The sequence below is a fragment of the Daucus carota genome, chromosome 9, assembly GCF_001625215.2.
Source record: "Daucus carota subsp. sativus chromosome 9, DH1 v3.0, whole genome shotgun sequence".
Classification (NCBI taxonomy): Eukaryota; Viridiplantae; Streptophyta; class Magnoliopsida; order Apiales; family Apiaceae; genus Daucus; species Daucus carota.
The window spans coordinates 42438752-42456921 of record NC_030389.2 but is presented as its reverse complement, the minus strand read 5'-3'; the positions used below and the strand labels follow the sequence as shown (position 1 = coordinate 42456921).

Below are 18170 nucleotides of genomic sequence, written 5' to 3'. Positions count from 1 at the left end.
TGATGAACAATCCGAGAAAAAAAAAATTGTATGACGAAGAACATACCCCCTAGCTAATCAGGCTTCATGGAGCCTAATGTACAAGTGCCAGCTGGAGAGTAATGTCCACGTCATTACTGAGCTGGAGTTTGTTACATAATGTAACAAACTATATAACTTCCTCACCACTCATATGAGTTCAGTTTTACACTTTTTTCACTTTCTCTCTTGCTCTCTCTCTAGAACACCTCTCTGAATGATTTAACGATTGATTGCGCACCTGATAACACGAGTCATCATGTCTGTTGTTCATAATCTTTGCCATCTGCCATCAAATTGTCTCCAAGCAGTGTAAGATCATCTATCTAGCCCAAACAAAATTGCACAAAAATAGTTATTCGTCAGAAGCTTACTTGGTGGATTGCATTACCCAAGGTACTATAAAGAAGATGTCGATTCAACAATTCATTCGGTGCCCATTAGAAATCAAGAGCAGGAGGTAGGTTTGATTTTATTGAACCTAATAAGAACAGAACTGAAGAAAAACAGATCTATTCAAGATCACCATTTGCTTGTTAGACTGTTAGCGCTCGGTACCTGCAATTAAATTTTTACTGAGAATATATGCATTTAGCTATCGAGTTACACAAATAACACGAATTATGCTAGGTTCAGACGATACCAAATATCGTGCACATAAAGGCTTCATTTTACAAATTATGCTAGGTTCAGAGGATATAATCAATTACCAAATCTCGTGCATATAAGGCTACATTCCAGATTTATTTACACCGGCCAAGTAGCTAACATCGAGCCTGTTTGCCAGAGCTTAGAACCCGGATTTTAAGTCCTTTTCGTTTTCAGTTGAAAAATGCATGCTTTTGTAATAAGTCGAAATGGGTTTTAAGTTAAAAATAAGCTAGAAATTGACTTAATCCCGGAGTTGGTTTAAGATATTTTTTTCATTGACTTAATTTTTAAGTTTTCTTTATAACAGTTGTCCATAAGTCATAAATTACTCATAAATCAATTTTATTGTTATTTTTATTATTACATTTTTAATAACCCATAAGTTATTAATAAGTCAAAATAATCCAAACATATATTTTAAACTCTCAGGTTATAATATTAAATCAAGTAAGTCATAAGTTACAATTTTAAACTCATCCCAAGGGTGTGATCATATGATAATCAAAATTACAAAAAACGTATGCACAAAAATATCATTAGAATATCGGAAAAATTACATATGTTCAGATTTTCTCATATACTAGTGTGGTCATGGGGATATCCCATTATATACTCTATCTCATGCGACTCTAGACGAGTACCTTTAATCTTTCCGACCCAAACGTAGTTATATCTTCTACAACGTCGAAGCACATCTTTCCTAATGTGTTCGGGTGGAGCAGGTCCCGAATTATTAAGAACTGTAGCTATGTTGTCGATATCGTTTGGCCAACCATTATTCATAACTATACAATTGAACTTGGTTCTTTTATCCCATTCCGGCCACCAATATTTGGTCCAAGAAAGGACCGGGAGAATTTCGAACCTTCCATTAATTAGAATGCTACGAAGGTATCCTCTTCTCCTTGCAGCTGCTGTAAAATGTATCGAGTCCACAAACTCGGGCTTAATCTCTTATAAATAGCTGCTTATGGTTTCCCACGTCCCTTTGGGTGCCCGCGCCACATTCTCGCAATCACCTTCTGGGAAGACTTGATATTTTGGAGCACTTTCTTCATTATTTCCTGTGAACATATGAATTATTACATTACTGTACAGATTGAAAAAAAATTAAAATGATATGTGAAATTCGCAGCGAAATTTTTGATGAACAAGTTAAACACCTTATAGATATATATATACAAATTATATCAAATCAAATTGATTTATACATGCATAAACATGTATCAAATAACCTTTAGATCGAATTATACAAAATCAAAATCTTGATACAAGCCACTATAATTTCTTAGATTGTACCGCAATCCAGAATTTCGATTTATTAAAAATCCGAGATTTGAGAAACACCTCAATCGATCGAAAACCCAGAAGCAAATCAAATATTATCATAAAAATACACACACATTATATATCCCTCTCTCAGATGTGTGTGCGTTATCTGGATCACATTCAGGTCTAATATAGATAATTTTTAATCTAGTTCGAAGAAAATGATATCCATTCATCAAATCATCTGTATTTGATATATGATGAATAAGTTTACATGATAACAAACGTACCTGATTCAGGCAAAGTAACAATTATCAACTACAAGCATAACAAAAACATATCTGTGAAAACATCAATAATGGAAAAATTACAACATCACAGTAACATATTAATCGTATGATTGTTGGTGGTGGTGCTATTGAGGAACTAATCAAAAAGGGATGGATTAAAGAGTTTAGATTAAAAAGAAAAGGGAGAATAGAAAGAAAGTATCATATGAGGAATGATGTTGGTGGCGGCGTTACAAATCTTATGTGTGTATATATACTCACACATACACTACCACAACGTAGGGTTTGATGAGCCTGATTATATACTTTAAATTACTATAATACCCCTATATCTTGTCATTATTATATTAGCTATTTTATAATAAAATAAATAATATAGATCAAACATCAAATCTGAATCAAATTTCTGAATGAGTAAATTTATTGATGAATAAATTTTTGAAAGAGTACAAATAAAATTTATGAATGAATAAAATTTCTTGAGAAATAAAGAATATATTCAAAACATTTTTGCAAATATGCAAACTAAGGAGTATGAACAATATTTATATAACAAATACTATAAATAAAAAAAAGAAATAATAAAAAATCAACACAAATATTTCACAATTTTAATATCAATTAATCTTCACAAATATTATAAACTTTAAAGTCATGTTTATGATTTTCATGCTAATTATATACCGCACATAACTATTTTATTTATGATAAAAATTAATTTAAAATTATATATGATATAATTTAAAACAAATGTATAGTTTAGGATTAGAAATGGGGTATGAGAAAGTATGCAAATTTTTATAATCATCCGGACACAGTTTGGAAGCTGATGTTCCGGTAGAACTCAAATGTGGCCGAGATGTCTGCTTATTTAAAAAAAAGTGGTCGAGATAATTATAAATGTCAAACAAATGACATGAATAAAGAATAGTTTAATAGGAATAGAACCGAAGAAAAACAGATCCTTGAAGATTATCATTTGCCGGTAAGAGTCTTTGGCTGAGTTTATAATTTATGACTTAACGCGATTTGTGTGATAAGCTAAAAATTGTATATGTATGTTTGGATAATTTTGACTTATTAATGACTTATGAGTTATTAAAAATATAACAAAAAAAGTGATTTATGAGTAACTTATGTCTAATAAGTAATTTTTATCAAAAAAAAGTTTAAGAAAATTAAATCACTGAAACGTCAAACTAACTTCTAGCTTTAAGTGAGTTTTTGGTATTTTTTTCGATAACTTATATTTTTTTATAATAATCCATGCGCCATAAGTAATTAATAAGCTAAAAGTACGCAGGACATTTTAAACTCTTTGTTTGGTATTACTCTAAGCAGGAGGGCAGATCGATATGTAAATTGACACACTTCTGTAATCCATACACCAGATAACAACAAATAATAAAATCACACTCCGTAATAATTAATATATATTATTAATACTAATAAAATATTATTAAATAATAAAAAATCAGTTAACCATTCGGTATTTCGGTTAACCGCGGAAAAACCGAATAACCGAAAAACCGAATTTCAAAATTTTCACTACCGAAAACCGAACCGAAATATATAGTTTGGTTAACCGAATCGAAAGAATTCCGGTTATTCGGTTCGGTTTTCGGTTAACCGAACCGAATGCTCACCCCTAGTTAGGACTCAAAAAAAAAAACCCTACTCTTATCATTAGATTTGCTAACTATTGTGAAACAAGGAGCCAACTTCACATCCTAACCCATTTCATTCATATTTCAGAAGTGGCTACAAAGTCACATTTGCAAAGATGTGACTATATTTATCTTACATGATCAGGATTTTTTTCGATACTCAAAAATTCAGCAGCAAATTCCTCATCGTTTTTGCTCAACATATCTTTCAAGCTGCATTCCACATTTCTACTCCTTAGTTCCCAATATCTGGGTTCTATTTTCTTCTCCATCGAGTAGCTGAAGTACCTTGGATAGTTAACAACCTCGCTCAAAGGCTTTCTCATTGTGTTCAGTAGAAATTCTGACTTGGGCTTTAAAACCTCTTTGATGCTATAGCCGAGAAGTGGGGAGAATCTACTCACCATTGATGCAACATCCTTTCTTGATAGCCCGATTTCCATCAAGTACATCACCCTGCAATAGTAATAAATGCAAAAAAATTGAGACAAATAGTAACATGCATCTCTTGCAACTTCAAGCAAATCTCAAGAATAACCACCAATAATAATTCTATATTGTGATAATCCTTAAAATCTGTCCTTGGAATAATTTAGCCTAACGCAGTTATAGCATACTTTGTGTACATCAACTAAATAATTAAACAATGGAACAGTAAATTAAAAAATATGAGTGATTAGTGAACTTGAGATAAATACCGGGGATGCAAGGCTTTGCCAATGTCACATACATATAGCTCAGGGTATTTTTTGATGACATAGGGAAGACAAACCCCGGAAACACCAATGCTATTCAGGAACTCAATCTTTTTCCTAAGAACTCTGTCAACATCTGTGGCAAAGATTTCAGGACATCGTCCAAGTACCCTACCAACAGTTTCCTCATCAAGTCCTGATTCTTTCAGATAATTTACAACCTGGAAAACATCAAAACTATTCTATATCAGAGATAATTACTAAAGCAAGTGAACAAGATCAATACAATGTCTAGGACCCAGACGTCAACCAAGAAGACAGATCAATAAACAAGACCCAAACACGAGCCAGATGCAAAGAAACATGAACAAGGCCACAGCCAAAGAAAGAAACAGAAACACGGAAAACAAGACTTAAGTGAACCAAGGAAGACCAATACAAGGTAACAGGAAATATAATAGAACCAGAACAGAGTATAAGAATAATACAAAGCCTAAATTTAAAAACCAGTAACTAGAGCAAGATCGATGCTGGGAAGAGAAAAAACCCAAGACTGAAGGAACCAAGGCAAAGCCCAAAAAAGTACCAAGACCATAAAAAAAATGAACATATAAAAAAATATGAGGGAGAAAAAGAATAAGACCAAAGCCAAGGCCCAATTCGAGAACAGGAACAACAAATATAGCAATACCAAGACCGAGAACAACAATACAAATAACAAATAAAAGGAGAAGGAAAAGAAAAATGAGAACAAGAACTTTGACAATAACGATATTTATGACATGTCTAGTAACAAAACAAGGAACCTGTTGAAATTCTTGAGGTTTCTGCAGCAGTAGTTGAGGACTTTTAGCAATGACTTGACCCAACTTTTTGTCACTAATACCCAGTTCAGCAAACTGCTTTACCATCAACTTTAACTTATCAACTGAGCAACCCAAGAGGTGTGGCCAACTCTTGATCGCAAGGTCAACACTAGACTTTGGTACCTACAAAGACACAATATACTTATGTATACAATTAATTTGAATTTAAAAAACAACACAAGTACATAGCTTTTGCAAATCAATAACATTGAATTACTCAATATGTAAAATACATTCCAAAATCACTCCTTAAAGATGCAGTTAGTATATTCCTTTTTGGTACTTATGATTCATTCATTTTAGGATAGTGGCAATTCCTTTACTAGTTTACATAGGCGCACCATGTACCCTCAGACAATTGCACACACATGCATGCCTGCGTCTATTTGCATTTTACATTTTCCATTTTCCTGTGCATAGATGTTATGGATATACGTAGGTAGATGTTTTATGAAAGAAAAAAGATCCAGATAAAAAGAAAGCTACCATATAGGATATAAGATCAATATTACAGCTCTGGCCTGTCTACGACAATATTGATTAATAGATCTGAAATTGTAGTCAATAACCCAATACATTTGCTTCACTGTAGTGAGGACCAAGGTATATGGTTTGTAAAAAGATATATTCATCCCACGAAAGGGCTCTCTGTGGTTCATAATTATAAATCTGAAAAATTGCATGGCATTTACAGGGATCATAAAAATTTCTTATGACACAAATCGCAAATGTGTATAGTACAAGCTTTTATTGCTCTGGAAGCATCCTTTTTGTTCAAGCATTATTCGTCCTCCAGAAAAACATTTTTAACAGAAAGTTCAAGTTTAACATAGGAGCTAGATGATTCATTTCGTGCATGAACAAAGATGCTTATGTCACACGCAAACATTTGTAAGTACCATTTTAGTATCAAAGAAAGAATGAATTTCCGTGTAGTTCCTCTGAATGCTTGAAGAAAGTACCCAAGGATACTTGAGTAGAAGCCTACCCAAGACTTTATTTCCTGCATTGACCTGAAAGAAGTATAAGTGAAGATGTTAAATTATATGTTATACATTCAAAGCAGGGATAAAGGATGTAAACAACTGACTTGAATAAGATAGTTGACTGACGAAAGTTAGGAAAGAGTACAATTTAAGTTATCAAACAGCGAATATGTTGAGGATAATAATAATGAAGCTTCAGGATGTCAAAGATAGCTGACAGAAAATTTGGGAGCAGGAGCGGCTCTAGTTGTGCTTGAGATGGATTTGATGAACCAAAGTCCTCTATAGAAGAGAGCTTTCAGACTTTCAGCAATATTAAAGCTCTTTCTTGTTGACCTCAATATAGACATAGACACATATACAAACAATACATCCACACATGCTATTACTATCTCTAAGCTACAATTTTAGAAAGCTAAAAACTGTAGCATGTTATCAGCGGCATAAACAGAAGGCTGTGAGTATATTTCCACCAGAGGGGACAAAAGGTTAGTTAAGGAGGACAATGACCATACGTCCGTGCTATCTGCTCTCCTAATGAGGTTTACATAATCATAATTGAGCAAGAAAGCTCAATTGCCAATGCCTTGTGGCTTAAGTTGAATTTAAGTTATAATAATTTAGGTTAAGCTCTCCAAGCTCAGAATGAAATCTTAAGGTACCATTAGCAGAGCACTCTTAACAACATGCAATACACTTATGAAGGTTCCCCTTCAATGTGTTCCTCCCAGATGCTTCCTCAAAAATGATAATTACTGACAACTTAGCTTGCATCAACTACTAGTATTTTACCGGACCAGTAAAATCCAGTGCAATATAGAATTACTGTTTAACCTATTGGACAAGTAACCATAATTCAATAATACAAATGTTCCCTTCAGGAACATACAATATTACATCTATATCACCCCAATGAAAAATACTTAAATTGAAAGGCAAATTGGAAATTCTTTAAACTACAGGGTGAGAGGCACTGCCTTAGTGTCTTTTTCACATAACCATGGAATTTAAGCTAGCCCCTGGACTGGTTTGTGGTCACTGCTCCTGGAACAAGTCGCTTGTATTTTCCCTTATTTGATAGAACAATAAGAAAGAAGTGTCCGGATTTAGAACGAATCATTATATTCAGATCCCATACCCCCATATGGGCTATGCCATTTCATTTTCCATGCATTTAAAGGCAAAATTAGGGCTGAAGGATGTTTGGGTCCAAAGCTTTACCCATATTTAAATTCCACTATAGACTTGATTATTTTTTAAATTTCCATGGTTCATACTCTCGGCATTGGTTGCATTAATTGCCCTCAAACCATATAGAGAACTTGTTCAACAGTTCAGGCAACCATGACTCACAATGCCCATAACATAAAATAATACTCCCTCTGTCCCAAAATAATAGTTGTTTTGACTTTCTACACGTGATTTGAGGTGTAAAAAGAACATACTTCCACATATATTTGTTTTCAGATTTTCTTTTTCTGAAGAGAAATATACTCTACATAGTTCTATTTAACAAAAGAAAATTTGAAAAATGATATGTGGATGTACATGTATTTTGCACCTCAAATTACGTGCAAAAAATCAAAGCGACTATTATTATGGGACAGGGGGGGAGTATATATACATATACACATACACATATATGTCTACCAAATGCAAAACACTTGACAGAATCTAGAATTTTTTTAATGCAGCACATCGTTAATTAAAGTATCATTTCTACCAAAGATATGAAACCGAACCACACATAAAGAGAACAACATTTCTCAACCAAACTTCAGGATAGGACATTAGGACTTCATAAGACACTTCAGGATAGGACTAATAAGCAAGAACAACTAACATAGAAGGGAAACTGAACCAAACTTAACCACCGGATGCTTAAAAAAGTTTAAATATGAAAAGAGCCCATCAAAAGCAACGCATATACAAAAAATTACCTTGAAAAAAGATGATTTAATGTCCTTTTCAACATCTTGAAACATTATAGGTGGATACAAGAGAACAACATTTCTCAACTTTCTTTTAGGGACACCAACATCTTTTAAAAATTCGACAATTGGCTTCAAACGAGTTTCCAGTGATAGCAATAGAATACGTGGAAATGAGTGGATGAGGCGCTGAAAAGATGCATCTCTATCTCCTAGCATATTTAGACCTCCCCGTCTTGCTTGAGTCTGCATCACAAGTCAATATTTACACTTTACACGAGGAAAGGAAGAAAAACCAAGGCAAGATAATGCCAAAAATTTTAAAGGGACAAATGTATGAAATTTTATGCTATGAGTAAAGAGCCTTTTGGACGTCGGGGGCTGCATCAAAATGATAGGTCAATTCCTTTTGAGGCAGAAATAAGACAAGTTACCGGAAACTGGTTAGGGGGATCTGAGGTGTGCAAACAAGTGAGAGTAGCACACAAATGAAACAGGATAGTTGCAGTCTCTACTGATAACAGCTGAACTACATAATTATATAGTGTTAGGACCATGTACTAGTATAGGCACCAGTATCTGGTCTATGGTTTGAGTCATTTATACTGCACAAGTCCCCTATATAAGAATTTGCATATAACAAATTGAAAATGATTACACCATCTCTCGTATCTCCCTCTTAGACTTCTCTATGAATCTCCCTAATCATTGTTTTTTATTCTATTTTCTTTCTTTTCTCTATATCCTCTTCCCCTCTATAATATTCTCTAATAATCTGCTCATGACAGGTAGTGGGAGGTTGCAGTCCTGAAAAAGCCATATGGGAGTCTGTTTTCTTGTTGGCCAATTCAAAAGAGAAAATACTAAATGTTGTTCCACCACTTCTGGCCAAGAAGTATCAGAGATTGGCAATTATGTACAGAGGTGAATGCAAACACATGGTACAGGTATCTATACTGTTTTCAAGCATGGTTTTGACAGAGAGAAGTTAAATCCGTTTCTTTCCTTCGGATATCGAACAAAACAGACAACATACCAACACGGCAACACCTATTGTTTCTAAAGTAATTAGGAGGAAAATTCATAGTAGTAGTCAACAAAACGGAAAACTGCAAAGTTGACTTCTTAATTACTTATTAAAAGCTGCTATATAAAAGTCATTACAACCAAACTACTAAGAATTCAGGAAAAGCAGAAACCTTTTCGAAGAAGGCCAATGTTTGTTGCAGACCATCATCATCCACAGATATCGATAACCGCATCATCATCTTGCGTGCATCTTTTCCAATATCACCACTGCCCTCATCACCATCATCGGAAAACAACATTTCCTTCAAGTAATTCACCTATAACACAAAGCATTAGCCAACAACAGTAACAAAACCAAACAAAAAGCACTACAAAGTTGCAGAAAATGATCAAACTTTACTTTGACAACCAGGTTCGGAAGAGACTGATTCGAAGACAAACACAACCTCGAAATATGCATAGCAGCCGGAAGCGACAACTCGAAAGAACTCTCCAAAAAGGGCACAATTCCCTTATCCCCTTTCTCCACCCCCATTTCAAAAACCCTTTCTTTAAAATCCCCAGAATTTTGATCAAACCCCAATTCACAAACAGAACCCACCAACATTTTCACATAATTAGGCGAATTCTCCGCCATTCGATAACATTCTTCACCCGAAAGACTCCCCCCACTACACTCCCTCATAATTTCTGATACAGCCTCAATAGCAGACCCTAAAGCCCCCTCTTCTTGCTCTGGCTCGGCCTCCGGTGGCCCGGAGGCCGAAGCAAGAACAGTTTGATTACGATTTCGATTTCTATAGGATGGGTTTGCAAGAAACTTGGTGATGGTTTTGTTTGTGGTGAGTGTAGAGATGAAAAGATTGTTGGGTTTTTTCACAAGGGGTTTTTGTAGTGAAGTTGAGGAGTAAGGTAACAAATTTGAACTTGTTGGAGTAGTAATGGTATGCATCGTGGTATGTGTTCTTTGTTGTTTCTTCTTGATGGGGTTTAAGCTAGAAGAACCCTCACAAACACAAGTCTCGGAAGATACACATATACTCCATCAAATACTCAACGTAGTAAATATTTATGTTATATTTTTATTCAGAAAAAAAAATTTTAAAAATTTTAATTTTTGCATTATGATTAAAGCAACTAAAGTTGTAGGTAAAAAGACAAACAATTTATATAATGGATTAGATGGAGTAATATTTTATGTAATGCAAAACAGTGTTTTTTCACGAAAATGTTGTAAGTATCACATACTAAAATATGATCGTGAATATCATTTTAAAATACTACATCATATAATATTAGGTTTATAATAATAGAACGCTACACGGTGCATTTAAGAGATATTTTATATGAACTTTTTACTTTCAATATCATTTCATAATGTTACATAGGTTAGATTTTTAGAGTTTGAAGATTTCAACCACCAGCGCCATTACAGTAACTCTACAAAAGTAGGTTCAGTATGTTAGTTTCTCAGGCTTAGTTTGTTGAAAAGTATCCATGGCATGCTTACTCTAAAGTGTATTCATTTTTTATATATCTAGCACAAATACGAAAAAAACACCTCATGGATTTAGGTTGAACTCTGCAGAACTCTACCAACATTTTTAAAGGATCTAAACTGAATACACAAAGATTAACATTCCATCCAATATAAAAATTAACAGAATCAATACACTTTTCCTCGTCGTCGCGATCAATCACTTCTCCTTTATGTTTAACATGACTATTTTGTAATAAGAGGCTCTGCATCAACCGTGAAGCTGATATATGCAGTGGAAGATGTATACGTTGAGCTTCTGTCCCAAGCCTCATTGAGTTCACTTACTGAATATCCGACATCTTCATAGTTCTGTTGAGCAGTAGCCGACCCGTGTGACATTCTAATACTGTCTAGTTCGGCTGCAACTTGTTTCATTGTAGGCCTTTTTCTACCCTTCAAGTGCAAGCATCTGTATGCAAGTTCAGCAAATTTTATCAGCTCTTCTTTTTCGCCATCTTTTGCTATTCGCAAATCAATAATATCTAGTATACGTTTTTCTTCCATTGCTGATATAAAATATGTTACTAAGCTTCGTCCTTCATCGTCTGGTCTAGGTGCCATGATTGGTTTTTGGCCTGTCAGGAGCTCAACAAGAACTACCCCAAAGCTATAAACATCACTTTTGTCTGTAAACTGGCTTGACCGGAAGTACTCAGGATCGAAGTAGCCAAATGTACCCTGTACTTTTTTTGTTGTCACGTGGGATTGATCGATGGAAAATGATCTTGAAGTTCCAAAGTCTGCAACTTTTGCCCTGTACTTTTCGTCTAAAAGTATGTTTGAAGACTTGATATCTCGGTGGTATACTGGAATAGCTGCAGCAGAGTGTAGATAGGAAAGAGCTCCTGCAACTTCTGTGGCCACACGAACACGGACATCCCAGGTAAGTGGAAAATCTTCATTATGGTCATGGATATACTGAAAAAGCGTTCCATTAGGTATGAACTCGTAAACCAGTAAAGGGACCTCGGTCTCCAAGCAGCATCCATGGAGCCTTACAACATTCCTGTGGTTTATTTGTGACAAAATTATAATCTCATTAATGAAATGTGCAAGTTTGTTATCATCTTCTATCTTTGATTTTTTCACTGCTACTATTCTTCCATCCGTCAACATTCCTTTGTAGACAGTACCTTGTCCTCCTTGTCCAAGAATCCGATCCACGTTATAGTGGTTGGTTGCTTTATCCAGCTCCTTTGAACTAAACAATTTGGTTGTCTCGACATTAGTTTCAGTAGAAGACACTTGTTGATGTAATAACAGACCGCCATTTCTCTTGAAAAACTTCTCCCTTAGTTTACGTTTATGTCTTCGCTTCATTACTTTGTACAAACACATAGGTGCCAGTACCAATACCACCCCTAGACTGGTACAAGTAACTGCAATACCAATCTTAATGAAATAGGTGAGTTATTTAGATATGTAGAAGAGTACAGAAAAATTATGAAAGAAACTAGACCAATAGATGGATAGATTACTAGCATATGCACGCTTACTTGACTAGATACCTTTATCATCCATTTCTGCAACCTTAATGAGATAACATTCTAATTGAAGAGTGATGAAGAATCGATGAGAATACTTGGTTTATCATGAAAATCCATTTCTATTGTGATCGTGTGAATACCTTTAGATACTTTAGGGCTAATCTGATAATTTTGAGAAAACCATAATTCATAAGATATTTTTGCATTATGACTACTATAATATTTTTGCTGGACTTGATATAATTTATTTTTGGAAATAATTTGTCTTGAATTGAAATTGACAGAGATATGAACCGGATGTCTCAAGCTTGTTTTGAAATTCATTTTAAATGACCTACAAGGTACCAAATTTATACATATCCTGTCGGTTATATTTAAGGGACACTGCTGACTGCACTATGAACTGTGTAATCTGTATACTAATTGAAGCCATGAACTATTTCAAGATATTGTTTGAGCATGTACCTATCAAGATCGATGGAGAAAATCTTCTGTAAGAAACAAGGGAAGGATCAGTCTTCATGCAGTTGTATTGTCCTTCAGGTACCCATCCATTTATGCATGAACAACTATAGCTTCCTGGCGTATTGGTACAGGTCTGCTGACATCTGTTGTAATCATATGTTTCGCACTCATTGATATCTGACATTAATATATATTGTCAGACAATGTGATTCATCAGCTGATGCAAGTGAATTAAGACTTGTTGGACAATTAATTGAAGCAAGTACTATAATTCAGTACATTATTAAACTACCTATGACTGTAATAATTGAAGTAGATGATTGAACACGCAAAATTGTCAATTTTATTGCAAAATCTTACCTTGACATCCATCTGGCAAATAAGGATTTCCTTCATAGCCTTCACGACAAGAACACAAGCCTTGATCAGTGCATAAACTGTTTCTTCCACACACAGAGCTTTTTGTGGAGGAATTGACCGGTCCAAATGAGTTACAGGCCCCGGTTGGTCTCCAATCCAGCACAGCCGGAACTTGTTCCAAATTTGTCACATCATAGACATCCGTTCTGCTCCCAAACCAATTCTGATCTACAACAAATACAAATCCGCATCCTTCTTTCCCATCAATGCTATTCAAAGATGCATTGATCAACTTCAAAGACGGGGGAATATTCGTCTGACAGCAGGATCCGAAACAACTATTATTTCTTTTTATAGAGCTAATATTGCAAAATGTCAGGCACCCCCCAACACTTAGCCCTTCTTGGGATATCACAGCAACAGTCTCGCATCCTATGGCAGTGAGCCGGTTCTGAGTGTCTGAGAACGTAAACGGCTCAGATGACATCAATGGTTGATCATTACTTCTTTTCTCACAATTTGTGATCACTGGAGTGTTCACTTGGATTGTGCCTAATTCTAGAGATATATTCAGCACCTCCAGCTTAACATTTTCACTGAGGAAAGCTCTCGGTGGACTAATAGAGTGGTTACAGAATATTGTGAATGTCTGGTTTGCTGAACAATCAGTTCCAATTCCGAATGGATAAGGAATTGTGAGGTTTCCACATATGGCTGGACATCCAGGTTTTGCTACTGAGCTCTCCTGTGCAGATGCTTTTTGTATAAAAAATAATGCTAGCATGATCTGTATCAGCAGCTCCATAGCCATACCTGGTATTGTGTTGTGGAGACTTTGTATTTGTACAAAAAATATGGATGATTAAGCATATGTTATAGGTGGTATTTCTTTGTTCTTCCAATTGTCACAAAAACATTGAGCAATGAGCAGATTATGAATCACATCCTAGTTGACTGACCATTTCAAAGTCTGCTATGGAAAGCTACTCTTTTTACCATATTCAATTTCATTGTTGACTGCTGATTTAAAAAAGTATGTTACATAGTTCATTGAAGTGTATTTACCTTGGTATATTCTGTAGCAGTGAACATGTAAGGTGGCCTTCTGTAAGATTTACAAATGAATATCTTTTGTAATACTTCTCGATGAGTCACAGTCGAACCCGAATGTCCGGAAATAATAGGGATAAAACCCCCACTTGGGCCATCCGATCCGTGCACATGCATCATGTTAGTGTGTGCTCCATTTTGATAAGCAAGACGCCAAGACCTCCCAAAAGATGGTAACTCTGGGTCGTAGTCTTTGTCTTTGTAAACATGTTAATTTTGTGACATTAAAAAGTTGCAGAAACTTGACACCACCCGATAGATGTTTGCAGAACAAACCACAAGTCTTGAAAGTGCTCAAGTAAATGCTTAATTTTTTTCTAAGGAGAAAATTTGAATATTAGCACAAAGTGGTCCATAGGCTTTAGAGATATCGACTCAAAATTATATGCAAAAAATTGTGTTTTATTAAATTTTTCTTATAGTGAAAAAATTATTAAAATCTATGAATTTATTCAAATATAAAATAAAATCAATATCTGTATTATTAAATTTATAATATTTTATAATTGAACACACTTGACCAAAAGATCCCGTTACCAACTTTGTATACTCCTTTATCTAATATAATATTTATATTTTAAGTATTATGAAAAGAATTCTTGAAATCCAAAAGTTGATGATATTTTAATAATAGAATCATCTCAATGTTTAAAAAGTAGTTTTTTCTTTGGTCACATGAAAAGTACTTTTATTTGTGTATTGCAATTGTTGTATTTTTTCTTTCAATTGTTGTTTTTTTTTTTTTGCTTAATAAGAAAACTTATTAAAGGACACCAGGAATCTAGTGCAGCAATGGCCCGATTTTATTGGTCCTTTAATCGACAGAGAAATGTTATTACCATCCTGCCACGTACAATTCCATAAATGCCTCCAAACTCCCCTAGCACCAAAAACCCAATTGCTTTTCATTCTCTTCCAGTAAAAAACATAGAACACAGAAAAAAAAATAAAAATCCAATCTTTGCAATCAAGACACAAAATTGGAGCAAACCCAGTTCTATTCTTGTCAATTGGCAGCACCCCATCAAAGATTTTTAACAATTTCATGATCTCAAGGTCAGTACTCAGTGAATCTTGATTGTATATGTATGTATGTAATTGACGTTTTTTTTCGTAGAATTTGATATGGGTTGTTGATTTTGATTTGATTTGTTGGTTTTGAGTTGTGAATGAATGTAAAGTTTGTATCTTTAGTTGTTATTGATGCCTCCTTCGAGAAGAAAGAAATGGAGTGAGGCAGAGGAGAGGACTCTGATAGACAAGTATGGAGAGATGGTATGTGATGGAAGTTTAGCTAAGATGAAAACCAGGGAGAAAAAATTTAGGCCCATTTCTTTGTATGTGAATTCTGTGCATCATATTCGTGACCCGATTTCGTATCCTTGGCAATGGACTTGGAAAGATGTGTGTACTAAAGTGCAGAATATGAGGCATCAGTATTCATTGGTGAAGCAGAAGATTAAGAAGACGGAATCGGTTGGTGGTGATTCCGGGGGTGAGGAGTTTGATTGGGTTGAGGGGTTGACACATTGGTCGAATTTTTTGAGGTATAAGGAGATTTTTGGGGATGTAGGACCTGTTTTTGTTGGAAATGATTCGATGGTGGTTGGGAATAATGAGAATGGTGAAGGGTTTGATGGGAATAGTCATGGGATGGATGTTGTGCCGTTTGGGGATTTGGGTCAGGGTGAAGATGGCGATTTTGGTGGCGGGATGGATGGGAATGGTGTTTTGGGTTTGGAATTTGAGTATGATGGGGAAGAAGGGGAGGAGAATTTTAATGGTGGTAATAGCGGGCTTTTGAAGGAAGATGGGGATAATGGGTTTGTTTATCAAGATCTTGAGCCAATGGGGTCGGATACGAGGAAGAAGCGGAAGGTGCTGAAGGGATTAGATAAAAAGGCATGGGGGTTTCTTGCGAATCAGTTGGGACAGTTACGAGAATCTGAAACTCGGTTTGAGCAGCGTGAAGTGGAGAGAGAGCGTGAGAGACAGCGTAGAGAACATTTGCGAGCTGAAAATGAGCAGCTGCGTGAGAGGAAATGGGAACAAAGGGAGAATGAAAGACAAGAGAGGGTTAATGATATGGAGAAGTTAAGGAGACAAAGAACAAGTGAATGGGAATCTATGGAGAAAGAGAGCGAAGAGAGATTCAGAAGAAGAAGAGAAGAACAGTTGATGTACGAGACTGAGTTGGAAGAGAGGATTAATAGGAGGAGATTAGAGTGGAAGAAGAAGATTGACGAGACACTAAATCAGCACCGAGCTGAGATGAGCCAGATTCAGACTAGGATCCTTCATGAACAGCAGAACCTTACTGGCCATTTGCTTGGCATGGTTTCACAATGGACTGGTCCTTCGGCCGGTATTCCTGATCATACTGGAGCTAGCAATCACTATCTTTCACAAATGATGCAGAACATGCACCATGTGAATGACATAGTGCATGGTGACACTAGAGTTGAAGGAGATAGTCAAGATGATCAATTCATCATTGACTGATCAGCTGAGTTACCTCCTGCCGTAAATTTGGAGGAAAGACTTGATGGCAAAAGCAGGTGTAAAGGTCAAGGATTTATCAAAGATTAGTGCTACTGCTATCTACTTTATTCGGGTCGAAAACATATTCTTTCTAAAACTTCAGAATTCTGTTCATTACAGTTATTTTATTGCTGAGTCTATAATTTATTGAATAATTGGTCCAGATGGGGCTTTTGAATTTCAATGTAACTACTGCTAAATAAAAATAAAAATAACTGTTTTTTGAATATATTATTGCTATGTTCTCAGAATTGCAGCTTCACTTTGTATTGCCTAAAGTCATTCGGTAAATTAGATGAGTAGTTATATGCTCAGGTTTTTTTTGGTGTGTGTGTGGTTGGGGATGGTGTGATTGCATGTCTTGAGTTATATGTGCCTCTTCAAATGTTCCATAGTGAAATTAAAATGCAACACTTTTGTTTTACAATGGTCAGATTGAAAAAATAAACAATAATCGGATGTATTTTAAATAATTTTCTTTGTATATTAAATAATTTTAATATTAAAAATATCTATGTTATACAAGTATAAAATGTAGATATCAAATTTTGCCATTGACCACAAAAACAAATCGGTAAATATTTTCATACTGTTATGTCATGTAATAATTTTAATTTTTTTTAATAAATTTTACTTCAGCATTTTTATTTGCTCATCTAATTTTGACTAAAAAGCCTATCCAAAATTATTTAGAATTTCTTATTTTTATAAAAATTATTTTTTGATCCTCAATTTGTGAATATTAGACATTTTTTTTATTCCGTGTTCAAATTTATTTATGAGAAAGATGCTTGTTATAGTATTCATTTCGTTAACAACTAAATGATCAGAATATAGATGCGTAATTATTTTTTAATATAAATAATAAAATTTAGATTTTGATGGTTTTTTATTTCACCGCAAAATAATCTCGATCTAAATATCAATTATTATATATGTAATAAATATATATTATCATTCATTTCATCAAAAAGTAATTATTTTTGAAGGTTTTAATACTAGAATTGTACTTAACGTGTCCAATAATTTTTTTTATTAAATATGAAAAAACATATATTAACTCAAAATATTTATTAATTGTTTAAAAATTATAATTTTTAATTAAAAATGTATATTATTGTAATATAAATTAAATTATAAATAAAATTATATATATAATATTAAAAACGAATCGTGCGAATTAAAATCTAGTAATGATAGTGCATAATTGATTATAATTGAATTTCTTCGTTTTATATTATAAAATTTTATTTTATTTTATGAGT

General features: G+C 34.4%; 3 protein-coding genes across 3 annotated transcripts; 1 reads left to right on the top strand and 2 right to left on the bottom strand.

Annotated features, from left to right (window-relative positions):
* Positions 1-3950: 3950 nt before the first annotated feature.
* Positions 3951-10436, bottom strand: LOC108200422 (transcription termination factor MTERF5, chloroplastic). The gene is made up of 7 exons (XM_017368561.2): positions 9803-10436; positions 9573-9719; positions 8383-8619; positions 6356-6469; positions 5397-5579; positions 4594-4811; positions 3951-4351 (listed from the first exon to the last, which is right to left on the bottom strand). The coding sequence occupies exons 1-7, from the start codon at positions 10352-10354 to the stop codon at positions 4024-4026; spliced, it is 1779 nt and encodes a 592-aa protein (XP_017224050.1). The 5' UTR covers positions 10355-10436; the 3' UTR covers positions 3951-4023.
* Positions 10437-10949: 513 nt separating this feature from the next.
* LOC108202559 (wall-associated receptor kinase-like 8) lies at positions 10950-14171 on the bottom strand. The gene is made up of 3 exons (XM_017371016.2): positions 13255-14171; positions 12895-13071; positions 10950-12321 (listed from the first exon to the last, which is right to left on the bottom strand). The coding sequence occupies exons 1-3, from the start codon at positions 14063-14065 to the stop codon at positions 11126-11128; spliced, it is 2184 nt and encodes a 727-aa protein (XP_017226505.1). The 5' UTR covers positions 14066-14171; the 3' UTR covers positions 10950-11125.
* A 1080-nt stretch (positions 14172-15251) lies between these two features.
* On the top strand, positions 15252-17134 carry LOC108202560 (uncharacterized). The gene is made up of 2 exons (XM_017371018.2): positions 15252-15420; positions 15559-17134. Exon 2 carries the CDS (start codon positions 15568-15570, stop codon positions 16864-16866), a length of 1299 nt encoding a protein of 432 aa, XP_017226507.1. The 5' UTR covers positions 15252-15420; positions 15559-15567; the 3' UTR covers positions 16867-17134.
* The last annotated feature ends 1036 nt before the right edge of the window (positions 17135-18170 follow it).

What these genes read in the sequence shown, in the direction of transcription:
- LOC108200422 (XM_017368561.2), bottom strand. Translation starts at nt 10,354, where the DNA reads ATGCATACCATTACTACTCCAACAAGTTCAAATTTGTTACCTTACTCC. An exon ending in CATTGGCCTTCTTCGAAAAG is followed by an intron (nt 8,620 to 9,572) that starts GTTTCTGCTTTT and finishes CTTGTGATGCAG; the next exon opens with ACTCAAGCAAGACGGGGAGG. An exon ending in CTTTCTTTGATACTAAAATG is followed by an intron (nt 5,580 to 6,355) that starts GTACTTACAAAT and finishes GTGTCTTTGTAG; the next exon opens with GTACCAAAGTCTAGTGTTGA.
- LOC108202559 (XM_017371016.2), bottom strand. Translation starts at nt 14,065, where the DNA reads ATGGCTATGGAGCTGCTGATACAGATCATGCTAGCATTATTTTTTATA. An exon ending in TTTGCCAGATGGATGTCAAG is followed by an intron (nt 13,072 to 13,254) that starts GTAAGATTTTGC and finishes TATTAATGTCAG; the next exon opens with ATATCAATGAGTGCGAAACA. An exon ending in TTCTCCATCGATCTTGATAG is followed by an intron (nt 12,322 to 12,894) that starts GTACATGCTCAA and finishes TTGGTATTGCAG; the next exon opens with TTACTTGTACCAGTCTAGGG.
- LOC108202560 (XM_017371018.2), top strand. Translation starts at nt 15,568, where the DNA reads ATGCCTCCTTCGAGAAGAAAGAAATGGAGTGAGGCAGAGGAGAGGACT.